This window comes from Daphnia carinata, chromosome 8 (genome assembly GCF_022539665.2).
Source record: "Daphnia carinata strain CSIRO-1 chromosome 8, CSIRO_AGI_Dcar_HiC_V3, whole genome shotgun sequence".
Lineage (NCBI taxonomy): Eukaryota > Metazoa > Arthropoda > Branchiopoda > Diplostraca > Daphniidae > Daphnia > Daphnia carinata.
The window spans coordinates 2,808,163-2,830,273 of record NC_081338.1 but is presented as its reverse complement, the minus strand read 5'-3'; the positions used below and the strand labels follow the sequence as shown (position 1 = coordinate 2,830,273).

General features: G+C 42.8%; 3 protein-coding genes across 8 annotated transcripts; 2 read left to right on the top strand and 1 right to left on the bottom strand.

Annotated features, from left to right (window-relative positions):
- Positions 1 to 436: 436 nt before the first annotated feature.
- On the top strand, positions 437 to 1,981 carry LOC130703952 (AMMECR1-like protein). The gene is made up of 4 exons (XM_057525417.2): positions 437 to 974; positions 1,080 to 1,190; positions 1,246 to 1,451; positions 1,507 to 1,981. The coding sequence occupies exons 1-4, from the start codon at positions 685 to 687 to the stop codon at positions 1,674 to 1,676; spliced, it is 777 nt and encodes a 258-aa protein (XP_057381400.1). The 5' UTR covers positions 437 to 684; the 3' UTR covers positions 1,677 to 1,981.
- A 242-nt stretch (positions 1,982 to 2,223) lies between these two features.
- Positions 2,224 to 3,173, bottom strand: LOC130703955 (uncharacterized). Its single transcript, XM_057525419.2, has 4 exons — positions 2,965 to 3,173; positions 2,721 to 2,892; positions 2,532 to 2,660; positions 2,224 to 2,465 (listed from the first exon to the last, which is right to left on the bottom strand). Exons 1-4 carry the CDS (start codon positions 3,081 to 3,083, stop codon positions 2,268 to 2,270), a joined length of 618 nt encoding a protein of 205 aa, XP_057381402.1. The 5' UTR covers positions 3,084 to 3,173; the 3' UTR covers positions 2,224 to 2,267.
- Positions 3,174 to 3,344: 171 nt separating this feature from the next.
- Positions 3,345 to 21,395, top strand: LOC130703957 (disks large 1 tumor suppressor protein-like). Of its 6 annotated transcripts, XM_059496518.1 has the most exons (19): positions 3,345 to 3,755; positions 4,235 to 4,366; positions 7,301 to 7,491; positions 11,177 to 11,314; positions 14,431 to 14,472; positions 14,537 to 14,818; positions 14,892 to 15,113; positions 15,210 to 15,444; positions 15,529 to 15,625; positions 17,683 to 17,896; positions 18,174 to 18,316; positions 18,413 to 18,659; positions 20,081 to 20,183; positions 20,303 to 20,347; positions 20,419 to 20,565; positions 20,628 to 20,800; positions 20,860 to 20,972; positions 21,061 to 21,152; positions 21,272 to 21,395. In XM_059496518.1, exons 1-19 carry the CDS (start codon positions 3,737 to 3,739, stop codon positions 21,376 to 21,378), a joined length of 2,742 nt encoding a protein of 913 aa, XP_059352501.1. In that variant the 5' UTR covers positions 3,345 to 3,736; the 3' UTR covers positions 21,379 to 21,395. The 6 variants fall into 6 exon arrangements, with proteins under 6 accessions (XP_059352501.1, XP_059352500.1, XP_059352499.1 ...); XM_059496517.1 differs by lacking the exons at positions 3,345 to 3,755; positions 4,235 to 4,366 and adding an exon at positions 6,400 to 6,986 and having other exon boundaries at positions 20,863 to 20,972; XM_059496516.1 differs by lacking the exons at positions 3,345 to 3,755; positions 4,235 to 4,366 and adding an exon at positions 6,400 to 6,986.
- The last annotated feature ends 716 nt before the right edge of the window (positions 21,396 to 22,111 follow it).

The following is a 22,111-nucleotide window of genomic DNA, read 5'->3' as shown; positions in this document are numbered from 1 at the left end:
GCTATACGTGAGTCGTCTCCAATAACAACATATTAAACATCAGAGACGGAAAATGCAAGGAAAAAAAATATTTCGTCCAAGTTATTGACTGAAGCCGGAACAGCAGCAATGCGATCATGTTTTGTAGTTTCTAATACTGTTTTTTTGTGTGTGTTCACCGCTACCAGCTTGTAAGCTGATATGCGTTATACAACCGTCCATCTGTTTTGTTGGAGTTACCTAACGGTTCAGGTTGAATATTATTTTCTACTTTTGTTTGAATTCTTTTCAAGTTATTTGTTTTGATCCTATTTTTTAGTTTTATTTCATACTGTAAATTGAAATAAATTGAAATAAAGTGAAGATCAGAAATTCCTAGCGCTGATAGCATGCTAGGTTAAGAGATGTGACAACATCGCATTCAGAAAGCCTGAATATAGAATATTTTCCTTTTATTGTTGACGTTAGCGACTGCCTTAGTGTGAAACTGTGGGTTGCGACAGGGCACAGGGCTTGTATCTGTGCAAGGGAGAGGGTGAGGGTGTGTTTGGTAGTGCTTTATCGTTCGATGATCTCTTTTTGAAACAAAGAGAGGCTCTGTGCTACCCACAGAGATTCGAAAAGGGTTCCGAAGTGGAGCGCTCGAAAGGGAATTCGCTGAGCAGAGAGGGAGCAGTAGAGGGTGGTAAACGTCAATCGTCTGTCATGTCTGCGGGATGTTGTGGGACCAAGAAACAAAAGACGGCCAGCTCGCCGTCATCTTCGTGCAACGGCACGGACGATGGCGGTGGAAGCTCATCCGGCAGTAATACCCATTTTGCTCAGGGGTCTTCTTCATTGACTGGACTGAATCATCACTCTCATCTGACCAATGGGCATTCGAAAAATGGAACTGTGGCCCATCCTGAGATGGGTTTCTACTGTTTCGACATTCTCTATTCTCACTTGCACAGCTCAGAGCCTCCAAAAACCCCAAGATTCACCAATGATGAATAGTAAGCTGTTGTTGCATTCTTGTCTGGCATTTATACTCCTTTAACTCTAATTTTTTAATAGTTATTTTGTTTTTTCTTTAAATTAATTTTTTTTTTTTTTTACAGCCCACTATTTGTCACATGGGCCATTGGGAAGGACAAGAGGCTCCGTGGTTGTATAGGAACATTTAGCGCAATGAATTTGCATTCTGGTCTCAGGGAATATGCAGTAACAAGGTAAATTTGATTTTTTTTCCGCTCTCAACTAAAACTTACCTCTCTTGGGTATCAGTGCATTCAAGGACTCTAGGTTTAGCCCAATAACTGCCGATGAACTGTCAAAACTTCACGTCTCTGTGTCCATTTTGACCAACTTTGAGGACGCCGAAGATCACATGGATTGGGAAGTCGGCACCCACGGGATCCGAATTGAATTTCACTCGGACCGTGGCTCCCGACGCACTGCCACTTACTTGCCGGAAGTTGCCACCGAGCAAGGTAATAGTAAATTATGGTTAATTTGGGGACAAAATTATATATATGCTTTCAATAGGATGGGATCGCATTCAGACAATTGACTCTTTACTGCGTAAAGGTGGATTCAAAGGTTTAGTTACCCAGGACGTTCGTCGCAATATCAAACTTGTTCGGTACCGCAGCGAAAAAGTATCTGTTTCTTGGCAAGATTACTGGACTCACTGGAAAAACAATGGCAAGTCATAAAAGAAAAGAAAATTTGCTATTATATAGCGGCTTTCATCAACACCTCTTTCACATAACATCTCTCGTTACCCCAACGAAAGTAGCGAGATTTTTATCAACAGCCAATTTAATTTGAAGCTGCGTCTCGTGGACTGCTTACCGTAGAATGATCTGCACACACAATTAATTAAAATAAAATCGATGAAATCCTGTAGTATGGCCAAAGAAATAAGGGCGTAATAACTTCATTTGTCTCGTGTGTGAGTGTCCAGCTGGATAAATAAAACTTTTACGGATGGTGTGGAACGAACTGCCACGTGCCTCAAGTTCTCTTTTCTTTTCTTATGAATCCCAAACTGTTTCATCCACTTTTCGTTTATGTTACTCATTTGGCTACTATCATTCTTCATTTAAATCATTTCATTTAAAAATCGTTCTGAGTTTAATCTTGCTGTCGAAAAAGTTCTATGACTACTTATTCCTTACTTCCCTTTCGTTTCATCACACTTCCTGCCCATGTGTTCTCGTGTCCTATATTAACATTGTGTAGCTGCTATTGGCAGTAAAGTAATGTATCTAGGAAAATGTATTACTCTGACTAGCCAAAAAATTTCAATGATCTTGTTGGTTAAACCGATAGAAGGCTTTCAGCTGTAAATGTGCGACGATGACAGCCACAATCACATTCACCGCAAGAACTTTGGTGAGAAAATTATTATTTTTTTGCACCATCTGCTGCCAAGTTTGGAAAAATTTCTTTGTTTCTTTTCCCAATGAAGGTAAGTAAATGGTGTCCATCCTCTGTGCTTGCTGCAAAAATGAATGCATAAATCCTTGTATGCACATTAATTACACAACTTCATTCTTTTATATTACCAACATGCTCCCAAAAGAAGATCCAATTAAGGGGTAAAGTGTTCCAAGTAAACCAACGAGTAGGACTGTCCTGCCTTGTACACAGGGCATACAAGGACTATTCATTAGCAGCAAATCTGAAGTTACATACTAAAGGCACAATATTTAGCCCTTGCTGAAAGATATAATTATTGAATGCTGAATGTGTACCTTATGATGAAGAAATGTGACAGCAAGAGACGAAACTGTAATGATAGGCATACCAATCAGGAAAAGGGCAGATTTTGGCAGTAAACATTGTCTCCTAAAACATTCATTGATAAAGACGCCAGAGAGAGAGTTGGTTACGCCCACGCCAAGAGAGCCATACATCAAAGGCCACCTTTTAAATGAATCTTAATAAGTGTATACAGCTTTACCGGTATACTTTTTTAAAATGCTGAACGGGTGTTACATTTCGGACTGAGGTTTCCACTTCTTAACCGCATCAAACTGATATAGTACAGCTTCTTCTGGCGTCAATCTAACAGCACCAGGTGGTATTTCAGTTATGGTACCTTTGCGAAGGGCCATTTCTATGTAAAACACGTTGGTTTTCTTCTCATAAACAAGAAACCTCAATTTTAATCACGTTGCATGCTTAAAAAATATGTGTTCCGCGCAACGTAGCACAAATGCACACCATCGACCAAGGCCAGTAGAAAACGAAGAATATGCTCTAAAACTGCTCGGGAGAACGTATAGTACCCGCCCCTTTTTAACAGGGATTCCGAAGAGGAGCTGACAGTCTTTGCTGGCTGTTTTATTCCGCACAGTCGGAAGAATGTTTGAGAGAGCAAAGGGAAGACAGTGTTTTGCAGAACCTTGTACACGACGGTCGGGAGGTGGTTGGCCTCTGTGTTTTGCCTGATTAGTTTGTTAAACAAGAAATCAAATCTGGCCATCATTCGAATTCCATTTTCAGTTTTTTGAGGCACGTTGACCTCACCAACCAGTGTTGTTCAAAACCTTGCCCTAGGCTACGTGAAACAGCCTAGCGGCCGAGTGTTGATGGAGACTGTGTTTGTTGAAAAACACTCGAATCACGACTGAATTTGGACAGAAAAAAGATTTTAAAAAAACGCTTTACGTGTGGCTGTTAATCGTTTCTAGTTGAATTCCGCGGTGATGTTGTGAATGTTGAAAGTTGTAAATTATTGGAATTCCTGCCGGCTGCCAACATCACCATGCCTGTTAGAAAGCAAGGTGAGTACATATTTGACGGCATTTCCTTAGATTTTAAAGTGGGGTTGTGTTGTTTTTGGATTCCCACCGGCTATTCTCGTAAACTGAGTAATCGGGGCAAGGGTTAAAACCAACGGAAACGTGCATAGAGTTAGAAAAAAAACAATCGTAGCTAATTAGATTTCACTGCTGTGGATCCCCACCGAAGCTACTTGTGGTAGGTCAAACGAAGACTGGCCGAAAAACATAACAACTGCCATCAAAGAAAAAGAAAGCTAAGAAAAACATGAAACTTGCAACGTGTACCCATCGGGTAAATAAAAAGGGAAGAGTAGGAGGAGCTTCCGTTTTGGATCGATACTGCTTCGGCAGCGAGTGACCGAAAGACTTCTTGTTGACGTCACGGCTTGATTGATTTAACATTAACCCAAACGTTCTTTTGCTTTCCTTCAATGAATCAGTTGACTTCCTGTTTAAACTCTCGATGGACTTTATTACAGAGGCTCACAGGGCGCTGGAGTTGCTGGAAGAGTATCACGCCAAGTTGACGTCACCGCAAGACAAGCAGCTGAGGGCGGCCATCGAACGCGTCATTGGCATTTTCAAATCGAGGCTCTTCCAAGCTTTACTTGGTAAGTCAGCTCAAATAATTATCTTAACGGCCGGTTGCAATGCCAACGTACGGAATTTTTCATTTCGGGGGTGGTCGACTCGCATTTCAGCGACTTCAACAAACCAGAAAATTGGATTACTTTCACGCGGATATGAACAAAAAAAAAAAAAGAAGACGACAAAGAATTTTTTTTTACTCTTAAAAAAGTGGGATGGGGTGCAACCATGGAAAAAGAAACCTTTTCCATCATCGTCCAGTCGTCATTAACGTCGCCGCATCGGGCCCTGGCCGTCTGTCTAGTGTTTCGATTCATCTCCATGAACTCGGTCGATCGTACCAAACTGCTAATAGAGCACGACTTTTTTTATTTTTTTTTTTTTTATTTATTTATTTATTTTTTCCCTCCTCTTTCATTCTTTTTATTACTGTCAGGCCAACTCTTTTAGCTCCTCCCATTTTCGCCGTATTGATCTTTGCATGTAGCAGCGAAGGACTTGCGCCGCGCAAGGCCCATCCGCTCTGTATAAGACGGGAATTGTAAATCATGTGACATGGCGGCATCTAATAGCATAGTTTCATCGTATATGAGAATTGTGCGATGCATCATCGATTTGTAACCAAGATGGAAGACAATCCGTCCGACGATCATCTATTCGCGGACAAATGCTGCCTCTTTATCGATCCTACAGCTTCCTCGTGTATCCTTAAACTATTTATAAAACACGATGATATGACAAAGCAATTTCGGCGCTCGTTATAAGTGTCGGTTTTCATAAACAGAGTCACCTTATCTGGAACACAGCTCAACATTACTGCATCCTTAAAAACCTACTAAAAGCTTTTGTTGCCTATCTGCGCGCGTGTGCTTGACACCCTGGTCATTCACTATTATTATAATTCCTTTTTTTAGTAATCAATTAGCGTGAAGATCTGAAATGCCTTCGGCAAGGAAATATAATCCCGAATGAAAATTGATTTCTTTCCCTCGGCTAAGTTGCCATCTGTGAGTTGTCGAATTAACAAATGAGGAGCTTGTTGATAGATGGCGTTGCCAGACGGGTTCCTGAAACTCGCTTCCCTTCCGTCCGGCATCGATCGCCTTCGACCGTATTTTTCCTCATGGCAGAATAAGATTTTATTTTTATTATTACCGATTTCTAAACAAGAGAAAACATTCTTTCTCCCATCTTTCTTGTGTACTGCGGATTGCACTCCCTGAAGATTATAACATCCATCAGAACTGGAAAATTGCTGTCGAGATCCATCAATTTGGCGGGAGCCTCTCCAACCATTCCGTTCGTCGCACACGGACAATCCGGACGATCCATAACGTTATATCCTCTTTTTTTCCCCCAAATATTCTGACAACTATTTTTCTTCTTTGGTTTTGAAAACAAACAAAACAACAAAGTCAGATTTACATAAATAAATCAAGTCTTTGTGTCTTGATTGCTTTCGACAAGCTCCCCCGGCCGAAAGGATGTTGTCGGTTCTTGCCTTGCAGTTGCACGACTCAAAGTCTCATCGAGAAACGTCAAGATTTGACTCTACGCTCATTCTTTCGTTATTCAGTGAATTACAGACGGATGCTGTTCCCTTTTCAGCCACAAAATATGGTGGTATTAGTTGAAGCAATCAAGCCTCTTGCGTCTGCCGTTCTTCCTTTGCGCTACTACCCCCCAACAATCGGGCACGGATTAGTTCGAAACGGGAGCCCCGTCTTCGTTTAATCCGCGATCCCTTTTTATTTATTTACTTATTTTCCCTATCGACCAGAAAGGATGAACGAAACTCGGTTGGATTTGTACACCGTCGACCGACTGTTGCTGTTTCTACCTAATCTGTGTATATATGCACCGACGTTGATGAATGAAAGACGAAAGTGGATTTCAAGAGCCACCATCGATACACAGTGAGGGTGCAGTCGGCGCCGGCGCCGCCAACACTATCACTCCGTTCGTTTCTTCTTTTTTTTTCTCTCCGTTGTATGTTAGTGAGAACCACACACGAGCAGCATCAGCCGTTAGCAGATGTCTTCTCTTCTTCCGTGGTGCTGGATGTTCCCGAGAGAACAAGTGTTACTTTCGTCCACAAACAACAGGATTATTCTCTGTATGAGTGTGATGGCTATCGGGAGGCGCATTGGCCTGTGGCCATTATGATGGCCCTGTTCGGTTTACTTTGGCTAATGCGGATCCGGGCGGAAGTGCGAAAAGACAAACGGAAACGCTCAAAACATCCGGTATTGGACGACCAGCTTCTTTTACCTCCCCCCATTTCCTTCGCCGATCCGAAACATTCCGTCGAACAACAGGAAGATGTTCTGGATGATGTGATTCCTCCGCCACCTCCGCCACCTTTAAGGCAAAACGTGCAAATCCATCGCTCTTCCTCGTCAATTGGGGATGGTCTTAACTATCCGTCTCAAAGACGCTTCCAACAAGCTCAATCCTTTTCTCGCTCCGCTCAAAATTTACGGATTAACACTTTAGAGTGCACTTGCCCAACGGGCCCACCCATCCGCCGGCCGGCAGTCCGCTTTTGCGACGATCCTTTTGGTTTCTATTCCGCGCGAACAGCCCAAAGTTGGAATTATTCTACTCTCCCTCGCACTCGGCCCACATTTCGATCCTCCCACGGTCTGCCCATTTTTCCTTTCTTCTTTTCTATCAGGAATTTAATTAAAGGCATACCAAACAAAGTTCAAATAAGATCAAAGTGGAATACTCTTTTACGGTTATTCGACCATCTACGGTTGGCCAGAGTTAATTTGATTGTATAGAAAGGGTGGATTGTCTGATTTCCTTTTTTTTGTTATAGCAGATTTTTCTTTTGTGTCCCTACCCTATTTGTAACCTCTTTTGTCTGCGAGCGTGGCTTATCGTGCAAGGTAATTGGCAAGCTCAAATCATTTTATTGTGTTTTGTGTTTGTGCGTGTCTCGTTTTTCCTAGATATCCAAGAATTTTACGAGCTGACGCTGCTGGACGAAACAAAAACTGTCCAGCAAAAGACAGCCGAGACGCTCCAAATGGCCAGTAAATGGGAAACGACTAATCAACAGACTGCACCGGCGGTCATCATTCCTACGCGATATGGCGACATCCAACAGCAGTCCTGCGTCACGGCCCTATTCCCGATGGAGGTAAGGTTTTCATTTGAATATTTATAAAAGAAGAAAAACCTTCTTGCCGTAGGCGTCAATGTACGCAAATTCTTGTATTCTTTAAGAAAGAAAATCTAGTACTGGTAGAGGAAAAAAAAAAAAGAGGAAAACATTCAAAGGATACATAAAGGCGAAGAAGGAAAAATCTCTTGGTATCTGCTGACGCTTCCCAAACTTGGCGAAATTAGGCAAACGCTAGTCTTTGAAATGTTTTTGACTATCACGGGTGAAGGAACTCGTTGAACGCCCTAGTGTAAGCAATGGATGGCTGCATGTAGAGCGCTCTCGATCGATCCTTTGCACGCACGCCATGTTGATTTTGATTTCGACATCAACAAACACTAGCGCAAACGTTTTGAAAAGCTGATTGAAGCGTGTTGACGAGCTGAACCAACAGCCTGCGGATTGGCTACCACCATCTTGTTGACATCCTCCCTCTGTCGACAAACCTTTAAATTTTTAATTCGTTCGTTTACCTCGTCAAGACGGTTTCGATCGTTTTTATTCTTTGGGGAAAGGGCAAGCAAATATATATATGTATAAAAAAAATAAAATTAGAGAAAAAACAAACTGTTGAATTAACCACGCCTGAAACTAAAATGAACATCAACCAAGTTTGTTCTTTACAGCGAATATCGATTAAAAAGTTGAAAGTCGGGGAGATTTCAGGCGACGGCTCGATGCTCTATTCAAATACGCCGAGCAAGTTCTAACTTGCCCGAGTCTCTTAAACATAATGAACGCCTGTTCATTGACGCCCGGACGAGCTTATACTGGGCGGGGGTATTGATCCGCTCCGAAGCGCGCGCATTGACGTCAACCGGCCCGTATTAATTAACAGGAGTAAATTAAATTTTGATTATAATGTGTGGGACCAGCACGAGACCAGCCCCTTTCTGGAGAAAATTAGAAAAGAGAATCGCTAACCGCTTAATTTCCGATATGAGGAAGCCGCTTATATATACTGGTTGAGTGGTCCGAAATCGAGTGGCGTTTTGCCACGCACTTCTTGGCTGTCAAAACAGATCATTCCGTCTTGCAGCTGGACAACGAGACGACGTTTAAGTAGAACATGCTGTCTAAATTGAAGCTCATTTGAAGAAAATACGATTTACGATGCCAGTTGGTTGATGTTGGTAGAAATGTCTCGTTGACGTGGTTGTTGCACTCCGTTTGTTAGTGTACAGCCTAAGGGGTGCAACGTACTTTACTGCACTCTACGGCTACCCCGCCATGCGTGGAACTGTACCATTGTTGTGATATGGCCCCCGTTGATGAGTATGATGGTAGAGGTTTTATCCCGAGGTTTGTTGGCGTGCCTGTAAACATATCCTTAAGGCAAGCAAGTTGGTAATGGTGCAACAACAGCGTGATAACCAAGTCATTGTGACAATCATTCGGGTTCTTTTTTTTGTGCGCATCTAGCCCATCGATCGGCTCGAGCTACTTGCATGTACAATCGTTCCTTGATTTTTGTTTTCTTTCTTCTACTTTTTTCTGTTATTTTTAAATACGCAATTCTTCCTGATCTTCAAGATGGGCGGGCCGGAAACAGTTGGCTGCTCCCTAGCGCGTGGTTTTCTTTTGTGCTAGACCATGTTTCTTTGGAGAAGCTGTCACTCCCGACGGGGTTTATCACCGCGAGTTGGTACGTTACCACGGGCAGCCCAAGGAACCAAGTATAAAAATAAAAGGAGGGGGGAGGGAAGGAAAACAAAACAATAAAATGAAAGAAGGAAGATTTCTTTTGTTGATGAGCACAACAATAGTTGCATCTGTCTAAAAGAAGCAATAGAAGATTTAACTTGATAATACTGGGAGCGCAGGGAGGAAATCAATAGGATTACAAGTAGTTATCTTCCTTCTGAAAATTAGCATTACGAGCTATACTTTTATAGCCTGAGATCTCGATAAATATGCCATAAAGTTCGCAAAGTCATGCATAAAACATTAGTAAGGTTACTTACCTAAGGGTTCCGGGAAACGACAGGTTCCAACTTGGCGCTTACGATCTAACGTCGGGCCGATTAGCAGCTACCGGCTTAGTCAGTCAAGCTTTACTATCCCTAATTGGGGCCTACCTGGGTTTTGCGTTTGGCCAGGGAAGATGTACGTTTCAATCAATTGTAGACACCTTACCGAATGCTAGTTATCGTTAACACACACGCAAACTATCGATGTGAGAGGAAATGAGTCAGAACTTGTTTGAAACGAAACGGAGCCAAATGTTTGATGACGAGAGGCGCCATCTGATGCCTTTCGTTTTCAATGTATACACACACACACACATTGGCACGTATGTACGCACTGGAGGCCAAGAAGGAGACTACACACTACCAAACTAAAATATATATAAATACATTGTGGAACGGGATGTATATACCATAGAGCGTGTCGTGTCACGATCTCCCCTGCCATCTTTTTTTTTTTTTCCCTCTTTTACCTTTTTTTTCTTTCCCTTTTTCTTCTATTTTTCTTGGCTGTTAAAAAAGTAAGAAAGAAAACACAAAAAAAAAGTACGTACACGAAGCTGTCCGCCATGACGATGGCGACGGCCGCAGGAAACTTGACAATCGGCCGCGAGAGACTCGCGTGTAAAATTAGTCTCGCTTCAGTCGCAAACAATCACGGTCACGCTGGCGGCCAGCTCCGTACGGACACCGGAAAAGGGCCGGGCTGATTCTTCTTTTCTGTCAAGAAAGTTTAAAAATAATATTTTGCATCTTGTTTTTGTGTACGGCATCTTCAGTTTCGTTCGGTCTGCGCGTGGACGGACAAGTCGTTAACTTCGATGTCGTCATGTTGACTCTGTGCATTTAAATCGAGCCAAATCCAGAGAGCCAAAAAAGAGGAAAGAAAAAAAAAAAAAGAAGAAGAAGGGAAAGAAGAAAAAAAAAGCCAAGATGATTGATTGGGTTTCTATCGTGCGACAATCGAATCGACGCTTTTCGAATTGCATGTACTTTGTGCCTCGTTCTCGACGTCATCGACACAAGCGTGAAAGAGTTCTAGCACATCCGGCTACCGTTATCGCTACGGAGGAAGATCCGGCCGATCGATCCGAACACAAATGCACCAGCTGCTTCAGAGTAAAGGCCGATTGATTCCTTCGAATGCGATTGATGTTTTTTTTTACCGAGTTTATTTTTTTTTCTTATTCGCCATCTTAATGAGATAAAGTAATGTTGAGGGATCGGAATGGCGGTAGGCACGCCTCCAATTCAACGCTTTTCTATTTTGCAACAAACAACAAAAGAAAAACGATCACTGCGCCAAAATATTTTGAGTTGATAAAAGTGGCGAGCGGACGTCTCTCTCATTTTTTTTCAGCATCTAGTGCGCGTCTCCCTTTCGTTTGCAGTGATCGATGTGACGAGCCGGCGGCCCGAGTCGAGTTTATAGTGCCTATGTGTTTTTGTTTTTGTTATGCTTTTCGTCGTGAAAATGTCACGATCGGGCCACAATCGATAATGTTTTGTTCTTTACCACCCCCTCATTTGAATATGTTCAAAATAGATTTAACTTTAAAAGCGACAGGTATTGAAAAACAAAAATGTTTTATAAGGATAACAAATTGATGGGCGTTTTGTAATGCGCAACTCGACGCATCCGTTGGCCGTATCGATCCAGAAACTAATCATATTTTCCGTTTTTTGCGTTCCAGAGCCCACGTCATCAAGCGACGAGAGGACGCCAGGAGAACGATCCTATGATGTCGGTTGACATGATCGACGGTGTCAACGAGCCGATTATTTCCGCGACAGATAGGATCGTGATCCAGCAACAGTCCAACCACCAAAAGGTAAGGTTTTCCCTTCCTTTTTTTTTTGTCTAGCATTGCATTCAATTTGTGGCTCGTGTCACGACATATTGACCCTCAAACGGCGATGTATTTTTATCGCGCGATCTCCACTACTCCATGCCCACTGTATAAAAATATAATACGCCACACTGTTGAGAACACGGGGACCGGCAAAATGGCCGCCGACTAGGATAACCAGAACTCGAGTTGGAAAGTTTCTGAGCTGTGGATTTGAAATGGAATGGAGAACAAGAGCTCGTCTTGGGTATCGTAATACGGCCGGATCTTGCACTCCGACTCATTGAACACCTCCGGGAATGTAATGGGAAACAAAGCAATAAAAAGAAAAAAGGAAGGCAAATGACTTTTTGCCGCGTATATTGCAAGCCTTTACAAATGAAAACAAGTACCTCTTCCGTGGAACGATAGCAGTGTGACATTAAACTTTTTTATATTTGGAGCGACGGATTTTATAGGCACTTTTCTGTTGTTTTTTTTTAGGGTGTCGTCCAGTCGTTAAAAGCGAACGAAAAAAGAAAGAAAGAATGGCGAACATGAATAAGTTGAGAGAAGTTATATATAGGCCAAACTACATTTCCTTTACGTGAATAGATCCAATCGCCACACACTGGGAGTGTAATTTTAGCGCACGGTCGAGTTCCATATCAACAGGTCATCAGCAGGGCGAAAATTTTAAAACGAATCAACGCGGAGTGCGTTTTTGAGCGGAAGGGATGCAGTTGAATCCGGAGAAAGAATTCAATTATTTCCCTAGTGTTAGTATGAGACGTGTCAAAAGGATGAAGAAAGCACGATAGTGCACGCAAGATGCCTCGGAGAAAAGAGTCGCTCCATTCGGACAGAATTGATAAACCGAGCAGAAACATCGGTGCCATCGTCCACGGATGGTTGGGTTCACGTACAGTCAATAAAGCTTGTAAAGCCCTTTTGTTTCGTTTTTCTCTTTCCTACGCTAACATTGAATTTCGTTTGCTGTCAATGTCAGGATTCGATTAGAGAAGAATGGGGGGAAAAAAATCACGGTGACAACCTCGTTATCGATTCTACCAAAAGATGTCAGGACTTGCAAGGGTTGTGTTTTTTTATACCTGCGGAGAAGGAAAAGCAGAGAAAGGAAACCTGTTCTTTTTTTCCCGTTTCTTTTCAAAATCCGACCATCCTCCAGTTGCTTTCTATTCATGTGGAAAGAGACCCTTAACGCCTGGGGGGAAAAGTCTCGAAATATTTTCGTCCTTTCTCACGGCATTGTACTGTACACTCCAGCTTTTTCTATTATTTCTTCCCCTCTTTTTAAGTCCATCAGTCCGAGCGAGAAGACTGTGGCGATTGGATCATTTTTTTTTTCGATTTTCTTAACCTAAAAATATTATTATTGGCTTCTGTGGAATGTATTCGAGTGTGCCAATGACATTACTTCAAGAGCTGTCAAAGTGAGAGGAAAGGGGAAAAGAAAAACAACAAAAAAATCTTGTGTTACCGAACTCTAGTGGCTTCAGATCCGGCTAGTGACGTGATTCTTTTTTTATTTCCCAATTTTGTTTGGTTTTATTTTTTTGTGACGAGCTTGGTTGTTGTTGCTGCCGGATGGTTTATATTTGCCACTGGTGCTGCTGGTCGGTGCGAGCTGTGTGTGTCTGAGCTTATTTTACTGTGAACGGTGCTGTGATCAGTTGCAGGCGGGTTTTCGCAGCCGACGCTCGCGCCATTTTTTTTTCCTCCGTTTCTCTTTCGGCGTTCTTGATGCTTTCAAACGCCGGTTTTTCATAGAGCCTGCTTCATAAATAAATTGCCAGCATCAACGATGAAAACACGACGGAAGGTAATCCTATAAATTTGATAAGTCCTTGGATTTTTTTTTCACTAGGCCTTGGAAGCTTCGTTTTATTTTGATTTCAATCCATTTTGGATTGCGCACCCGAATGATTTTGCAACACGTTTGGCAACGCTGCTTGTTGACGTCAGCTTCCCATAAGAGCAGACGAGTTCTTTCCTCTTTTTCCCACCTTTTCGCCCCACCTTCTCCCCGCTAAAAAAAAAAAAGAATACCTACCGGTTCCCTACTAGCGTTGGGTCGTATCCATTGAAAAGGAAATTCAAACAAATTGAAAATAAAACTTCCATAAGAGAGCAGCACAGCACACGGCAGTACAGGTGTCCACCACCGGAAAAGGGGCCTTCATGCAATTAGATAACAGTCCGGTGTGTGTGTTCGTATCATGTGCAACTCAGTTCTAGTCTCTTTCTTGTCGGCTTCGAATACGTGGTGGTGTTTTTAAGCGTACAGCATTTTTTTTTTATTTGTGTGTATTTTTTTATGAATTCTACTGTGTTGTTTCCATTCTTGTCTGATTGGCTAGCAAGGATAGTCATGTGTTGTTGAAATAAGAGAAGGCGTTTCAAGGAAAAAACAAATTCCGGTAGCTACGAGGAAAAAAAAAAGTAACCGTTTAGGTCGGCCTTGTTTTCATTTGAAAACGAAATTGACGCCGTCTGTCTTTCTGTGTGTGTGTGCGTGCGTATGTGTGTGGCAAGATGGCCAAAAACGAATGGTGGCGAAAGTGGAAATCGGCTTGGTCTGTGAACGCTGGTGTAAGTTTTGTTTGTTTCCTATTGTCAGAGCATTTTTCTGTAGGATGTCATAAAATACCGCAGCCTTTCTTCTCCCTCACTTCCCATTCCATTCTGGATATGGTGAGATTTTAGTCGGCGTCGTGGGCTATTTCGTGATTACCTGTATCTCCCCCTCACCAATAGGCCTCCCTTACGGCGTTTATTAGTCAAACAGAAAAAAGTATTTACTTTACCTAAGTCAACATGGGGTTCCCAATGACTGTAAAGCAAAAAAAGGAAACAGTCACATATATCACCTTGCTCGAAAAACATAATGTGTGATAATTCTTTTTTCTTCGAAACAAGGATCATAATTTTAAAGCTTTATCAGTATTGGATCAGATATAGCCAATCAATAGACACACCTCCTTTCACTTTGTATCACAAAACAATTCCCAACTGCTAAACTGTTTTTGCTGCATCGTTACAAGTTTTTCAAAGTATTGCACATTTCTGACTAATAAATATTTTATGTTTTCCAATAGATCCAGTCCCACCTGTCGCCCGGTTTGGTAGTGGACAAGCACGTAAGTTGTGCCAGGAAGCTATGGTATGTAAAATGGATGATTTCATTCTTTAACTTTCTTACAGGCAAACGGAGGCGACGAATCGGCTTGGGAGTACGAGGAAATCATCCTGGAAAGAGGCAGCTCTGGTTTGGGTTTCAGCATCTCTGGCGGCACCGATAACCCTCACATCGGCGATGATCCGGCCATCTGCTTGACGAAGATCATCCCGGGCGGTGCGGCGGCCATTGACGGCCGAATGAAGATCAATGACGTCATTCTGAAAGTGAACGATGTCTCGGTTGTGAACGTTCCCCATTCGGCCGCCGTCGAGGCGCTCAAAAGGGCCGGTAACCTCGTCCGTTTGGTGAGTCACTCAAAGACCTTTCATATTTTTTTTTCACCTCTCACTTTTGCTTCTTTCCGCCCTCTCCGTGTAGAGCGTGCGACGACGCCGACAGCCCCGTTCGCCCCGCATCGTCGAAATTGAATTGTGCAAAGGCAACAAAGGTCTGGGTTTCAGCATCGCGGGCGGCTCTGGTAATCAGCATATTCCCGGCGACAACGGCATCTACATCACTAAAATTATGGACGGCGGGGCGGCCCAAGTTGACGGTCGGCTCGCCGTCGGTGATAAACTGGTCCTGGTCCGGAATTTGCCGGTTAGTTTCTTGCTAATTAGATGTTGTATGTCACCAGATTAGTGTAACAGTTGTTCATGTTTCTCTCCCTCCTTTTTTTTTTTTTTTTTTTTTTAGTTGATGACGGAGAAAAATTTGGAGAACGTGCCTCACGAGGAGGCCGTCTCTGCGCTAAAGTGCACGTCCGACCGCGTCGTATTGGTCGTAGCCAAGACGGACGCGCCTCTAGCGCCGATGCTTGGCGGACAGCCCCCTTCACTTCAACAGCAGCAGACGCCTCTCCTCTCGCAGTCGGCCGTCAATCTAACGACCCACCACTCGCATCAACCTCCGTCTCCTAATCCGGGACTAGGTAAATTATTCGACGTGCAGTCTCTTCGGATAGTGGCGTGAATACTGATGATGGCCGACATTTGTTTTTTGTTTTTTTTTGTAGCTCCTATTGACGTCAGTGGTGCCTATGATCCGATTGAAATACCTGGTGCACTTCAAGTCTCTACTCCTCGGGCTGTTAGCGAAGAAGACATCGCTAGGTAGGCCAAAAACCAAAAATAGCTAAAACTTAAAAAAAAAACACGAAAGATAAAGCAAAACAAAGAAAAGAGAGAGACAGACAAATAAGTAAGAAAAGAAAAAGGACCTGACGAAACAATGTGAAAAATCGAATAAAAAATGAAAACAGGAAAATCGGGGTCAGGCGGTCAGTGTCGACGACGAGAGAACGGGTTCGCTCAACGGGTGGGCCAGTCACGTGATGTGGCCATTTTTTTTTTTTTTCAGAGAGAGTCACTGCAGTGCGTGCAGTCTCCGGTTGTTGTTCCCACGTGCAGTGTATATATGCCAGTAACGTTACCGTAGCAGCAGCCGCCATTATATATTTAGAAGTCGCGGCAGGAAGGGTGTGGTGTGTAAACGCGCAGCGATCGGATGGTGGTGTCTCAGTCGATGATGAGTCGCATCCAACGCCAGTTGGTATACATTCTTGATTGATGCAAAAAAAAAGGGAGGGGTGTTTGTGACGTCATTACCAACCGGGGCGGCTCGCGACCAATACCCGCCCGCGTTTTTTCGCCTGTCAGTTTGTGTGTGTGTGTGTATGTGCGCGGCTGGCGTCGTTTCACTCGAAAGTGTCGTGCAGCTGTCGATCGTCCGACAGTTTGCCAGACGGCCGAGAGAGTGTTACACAGTGCCTTGACCCTAACCGAATTCTTTTTTGTGTGTGAGGGTTGCGTTTTGAATTCAGTATCGAATGGCCAAAACTAATAGTGTTGTTGATTCGACGAAGAAATCAGGAAAGAAGAAGAAAACCAACCGCCCGTCCGATCTTGTTCAGTGAGAAATCTTAACGTACATTTTTTTTTGTGTGTGTGTGTGTGTTTCCAAAATCGTACGGCAGCGACAACGCAGAGAAAAGGGGCGATCTGGTTACACTGTTGGCCTGTTGTATAGATTGTATACATATTGGCAGCTGGTTTCCCCTTATCCCCTCTCTTTTTCTTTTTTCCTTCTCTTTTGAAATGGTCCATTGAATTTGGCCAACGGCCTCGAAGCGCGACGATGTGCGTAAATGTGTTATTCGTCTCACGTAAGAAATCCGTACGTACGGCTCTCGTCGTGAACACCTGGGGACGTAAAAAAGAAACCGAAGGGGGGGGGGGGCCTCCTTTTATAGAGAGAGAGAGAGACGTACCAAAGATTCTGTTGCATTGACTATGCATGAGCCACATAGCTTGGATAATATTGGGTTGTGGTAAGAAGAAGAAGAAGAAGATAAAGTTGGCAGTTTCTTTGGAGACAAAACCTTTTTTAGAACGCAAAAAAAGAAAAGAAAAGATGGAAGGGAAGGTGCGGCTGCTTTTTTCTTCAAGATGTTTCCTCTTGCGGAGGGAGCTCTCGTAAGGGCGCGGCAACTGCGGAAGGGAACACTTTACCCATCCGGATATTGGATACCATACGAACTATGGTTTCATGCACTTTTAAATATTCTCCCCTCTTCTTTTTGTTTTTTTGCAAGTTAAAACTCCTTTTTCGTGTAATTGAAAAAATAGGAAAAAAGAAAGAAAAATAGGATAGCTGACGTGGCATGGGATTTTCTTTTTGATCGCTACCTCATGCGTACACGTGCTGAAACCCACAAAAAAAAAGAATACCGACGCCACTTGTATGCGTAAAACATGGCGTCTGTTAGCGACGCCGTGGGTATTTCCAAAGGAACGTGGAAGCTTATATGCTTCCCAAAAATCAAATGAAAAATTAGTTGTTTATTAAGAAGAAGAACAAAAGAAGAAAATTGCTTTTTTTTTTTTTTTTTACTGGCCGGACTCCGCCTTTCTTCTTTGCCGGCGGTTGTATCCGCGCAGCCGCCATATCGATCGTGATTTGAGTATCTCCACCCCTTCAACTGTATCCGGCGTTCGAACCATTATAGAATCGCGCATCTGTTTCCGTGTTAATTGGTTTGTCGTCTCTGCACCGTTCGGCAGTCACCTTTTTCTTTTCCCCTGCCCGGCCCTCAATTGAAGCTCTTAACATTTTGCTGTGAAAAAAAAAAATATCGTTATTCATCACCACATTTGTGATTGTTGTGCAGGACTCCTAGATCAGTGGTGCTATCGAAGGGAACGACCGGTTTGGGATTTAACATCGTTGGTGGAGAGGATGGCGAAGGCATTTTCATCTCTTTCATCCTGGCCGGCGGTCCAGCTGACGTGAGCGGGCAACTCCGACGTGGAGATCAAATCCTTTCGGTCAACGGACACGACCTTAAACATGCCACGCACGAACAGGCGGCTTTAACTCTCAAGGTATACACACTAGAGTCATTTTTCTTTTTCATATGTATATTTCTTATCAAAGAGTTGGAGAGGAGGGCCCAAGTGGCACAGTCGATCGTCGTTTTAACTCTAGCGTCCTTTTCGCACGCGCCTGTCAAAGCGGCAAAAGAGAGGGCAATACGCAATGAACAGTTGGGATTGGGGCGTCGGTTCTTATCGATCGCTCCCTTCTCTACCCACCTTCCTAGGCTGTGTGATATTCAATTTTTTTTTTGTGTGTGTGTGTGTCCTCTATCGTTTTGCGCAGGGAGCGGGCAACACTGTCACGCTGTGCGTTCAGTACCGACCTGAGGAGTACAACCGCTTCGAAGCCAAAGTCCACGAACTCAAGCAGCAGATGATGACCGGCACCCTCATGAGGACCTCACAGAAACGATCCCTCTACGTCAGGTGAGAACATCACGTGAAGTTAATGAATTCATGTTTGTTTGTTTTTTAATGTTGGAAAGCGAAAAGTGTTAAATGTGTTGATTGAATCATGTGCAGGGCCCTCTTTGACTACGATCCCAACAAGGATGATGGACTGCCCAGTCGGGGCTTGTTTTTCCGTTATGGTGATATCCTGCACGTCACCAACGCCTCGGATGATGAGTGGTGGCAGGCCAGACGCGTCTTGGCCAATGGCGAAGAAGAAGGCATCGGCATAATTCCTTCAAAGAAACGGTGGGAACGGAAGCTGAGAGCTCGCGATCGCACCGTCAAGTTCCAGGGCAAGAGTCCAACTCAAGATCGGGTAAATATGCCTTGAATTTTTTATTTATTCCCACAACATTTTCCCTTCGTTTCTTTTTTTTCTGTTTTCTTTTTTTGTTTTCTATTTTTTTTTTTTCTTATTTTTTTTTTTCTTTATTTTTCTTCGGCTTTATACGGGGCAGTCTCATTTTTTATTTATTTTGTTGTCACTACCCATATTACCAATCGACGTCGTCACCGCCTTTTTTGGGAAGGTTATGTACATTCCAACATAAGATACAAGGAAGGTTCAGTGTTTCGTTTGACATCCTTTGCCGGATGGTGGGAAGTACCGAACCTATTGATCCACAAATCTTAATCATTTTTTTTTTTTATTTTTTATTGAGGGATTTTTTTTTTTATGCAGCGGGTTTTTTGGGATGCACGTCTGGCCGGAACGCACAATTTATTTATTTATTTCTTTAACTATTTATTTATTTATTTATTTTTATTGTGATTTTTTTTTTTTCGTTCTTCGTCGGTGAGGATATATTTTTGTTTCCGTCTCGGAGAGCACTTGTATCTTATTTCCAGTAGATATGGATACGGGAAACTAACGCTGGCTTATCTCGGTTTCCTTTGATTCGATTTTCTTTTTATTTTACACGCTGCCATACCCATCTAACAAAAAGGACGGTTGAGAACCACAGACAGATTCAAGTTTGATTTACTTTATTTACATTATGATTATCGTTTTCCGGTCAAAAAAAAGAAAGGGGGTGGGAGAAAAAGAAGGTCTTTGATTCGACGACTCCTCCTTTCTATAAAATATGAACACTTTAAAATAGATTTCAAAATGACACCAGCCACCTACTTTGTGTTTATTATTATTATTTATTTTTTTTTTTGGGTAGTCCTGTCGGTAGTGACTGACCGTGTTTACTATGATGATCCCACTTCCCTTATTTATCTCTGCGTACTTCTTACTACCGTTTGCCCTATAATTGAGGGAGGGAGGAGCGGGGACGAATTTTAATTTCGCCTTTGGTAGTTCATTTTTCTTTTCTTTTCTTTACCAGAATATATTGTAAGTGTGCTAGAGCTTTTTTTGAGCCTATCTTGTTGTGCGTGTTTCCTCCGTCTTCTGTCTCTTGATAACTCTCGCAACTCTTGATCCTCTTCGTCTCTTCCTCCCCTCGTTTTCACTCTTTCTCTCTCTCTCTCTCTTCTCTCTTTCTCTCTATGACATTACCACCTGTTTTTTTTTCCTGGATGTGGGACGATTATTGTTACGTTAAGAGGTGGCAAAATTCCGTCAAAAAGACCCCTTGTGTGATGGTTGTTATCGCTGTTGTGTGTATCGAATCAGTCAATTAAAAGGGACTTGAACCGACACTGAAAATTGAGATGGATTTTTGAAAGATTTCCCCTGGCACGTTTTTCTTTTGTTTATCATTCACGTTAATTCCGTTTCGTGTGTAGCAATCAACTCTGGAGAGGAAGAAGAAGAATTTCATCTTCAGCCGAAAGTTTCCGTTCGTCAAGAGCCGGGAGGATCAGTCGGAGGAAGGCTCCGACCAAGAGCGTGAGTTAAAAAAACAAAATAAAACATTACATTAACCATCCTACTAATTTACTTCTATTCTTCTCATTTTTTATTCGTTTTCATAACAATTGTTTCGTTCCATTTTTCGTTTCTTGTAGCAGCGTCGGCCATGACACCCTCCGAAAGTGATTCTACCAGCCTTAGTAAGTGAACAATTGATGTCGATCCGTCTTTCTTTAAAGAATCTAACGATGAATTGTAATGCATTTAGCAGAGGAGGAAGCCGTTTTCTCCTATGAATCGGTCCAGCAGATCGAGATGACTTACACAAGGCCAATCATCATTCTGGGTCCGCTCAAGGACCGTATCAACGACGACCTTATCTCCGAGTTTCCGGAGAAGTTTGGAAGCTGCGTCCCTCGTGAGTTACCATATGTCTTGATGATTGACCCGGAAACTTATCGTAATACTACCCGCACATAGATACGACCCGGCCGAAACGGGACTACGAGGTTGACCAGCGGGACTATCATTTTGTGGCCTCCAGGGAGCAGATGGAAGCCGATATCCAGAACCATCTCTTTATCGAGGCCGGGCAGTATAATGAGAACCTTTACGGCACTTCTGTTGCCTCCGTACGAGAAGTAGCAGAAAAGGTAGTTAGGAACATGTCCAGCGCTCTCGATTCACGGTCTGATTATGCGGTTTCGAAAAGCAGGGAAAGCATTGCATCCTGGATGTCAGCGGTAACGCCATCAAGCGGCTCCAAGTGGCCCAACTGTATCCTATTGCCATTTTCATCAAACCTAAATCAGTAGAGGCCATCATGTACGTACACACTTTGTCATGCGGATGCCACGGCCTTCTTTAATAACTTATTTCCTTTTTCTCGCTATCGCTTATCTCTGTCAATCAGGGAATGGAACAAACGGATGACGGAAGACCAAGCCAGGAAAACTTACGACCGAGCCATGAAACTAGAACAAGAATTTGGCGAGTATTTTACCGGTAAATCTATCAATATCAACCTATAATTCCTTATTACGTTAGCGTTCTATCATAAATTTTTTTTTTTTCAAATACCAATTGCCAAACTTTTCTTTTGTTATTATTTATTTTTCTTCCAGCCGTCGTTCAGGGCGACACACCAGAGGAGATCTACGCCAAAGTCAAGGAAGTGATTCGAGAGCAATCCGGGCCAACGGTTTGGGTCCCAGCCAAAGATAAACTTTGAATTGCCATCGTGTTTATAACTTCTTCTTGGACGAGACTTCTTTGGTAGTCGATTCTCCTTTTTTTTATTCTTTAACATCAAAACGACATGAGAAAAAATCCACCCCCTTTTTTATTACCTGTCTCGCCGTTGTTTCCCCCTCTTCCTCAGCGGTGCTTATACCACCGATCTGATGACTATACAAATTGCATGCCAATCCTTCCTTCCTTTTTCGTAGGATTTTTAAAATGTTGACTTGAGACGGAATTTCCTCGACGTCCATGCATTTCTTTTTTCTATTTCTTGACATTGACTTATTTTTCTTTTCTGTGTATTTTCTCTCCCCCCCCCCCCCCCGATTTAAAAAAAAAAAAAGATTAATGATTTGTGAATAGCAAAACCACAAGAACAAAAATCAACAAGCAGATAATAGCTGGACCTTTCTCGGTCAGAGAGAAGAAAAGAAAGCAATTCGAGTGGATTTTTCGTTGCTGCTAACAGCTGCTGCCAAACGTTCCATCACGTTCTCTTATTTGTTAGACCTGTTTCAAATTTTTAAGAAATGCCATGTTCTTGATAACCAATCAATTTTATTGTTGCTTCTCTCCCCGTCCTTCTTCTAGAGAATGTATTTTCATGCCTCCAAAATTTTCTGACAAAACAAAACCATCAACCTTAACAAACAAACAGATATTTGCGATGGTGTTCGTAATCTCGACACGTAGCAGCATACTGGGTCATATCCCTATTTTCA

What these genes read in the sequence shown, in the direction of transcription:
- LOC130703952 (XM_057525417.2), top strand. Translation starts at nt 685, where the DNA reads ATGTCTGCGGGATGTTGTGGGACCAAGAAACAAAAGACGGCCAGCTCG. An exon ending in AGGGAATATGCAGTAACAAG is followed by an intron (nt 1,191 to 1,245) that starts GTAAATTTGATT and finishes CTTGGGTATCAG; the next exon opens with TGCATTCAAGGACTCTAGGT. An exon ending in GGAAGTTGCCACCGAGCAAG is followed by an intron (nt 1,452 to 1,506) that starts GTAATAGTAAAT and finishes TGCTTTCAATAG; the next exon opens with GATGGGATCGCATTCAGACA.
- LOC130703955 (XM_057525419.2), bottom strand. Translation starts at nt 3,083, where the DNA reads ATGGCCCTTCGCAAAGGTACCATAACTGAAATACCACCTGGTGCTGTT. An exon ending in TGGAAACCTCAGTCCGAAAT is followed by an intron (nt 2,893 to 2,964) that starts GTAACACCCGTT and finishes TTCATTTAAAAG; the next exon opens with GTGGCCTTTGATGTATGGCT. An exon ending in CTTCTTTTGGGAGCATGTTG is followed by an intron (nt 2,466 to 2,531) that starts GTAATATAAAAG and finishes TCATTTTTGCAG; the next exon opens with CAAGCACAGAGGATGGACAC.
- LOC130703957 (XM_059496516.1), top strand. Translation starts at nt 6,506, where the DNA reads ATGATGGCCCTGTTCGGTTTACTTTGGCTAATGCGGATCCGGGCGGAA. An exon ending in AACAGTCCAACCACCAAAAG is followed by an intron (nt 11,315 to 14,430) that starts GTAAGGTTTTCC and finishes GTTTTCCAATAG; the next exon opens with ATCCAGTCCCACCTGTCGCC. An exon ending in AAACGATCCCTCTACGTCAG is followed by an intron (nt 18,317 to 18,412) that starts GTGAGAACATCA and finishes AATCATGTGCAG; the next exon opens with GGCCCTCTTTGACTACGATC.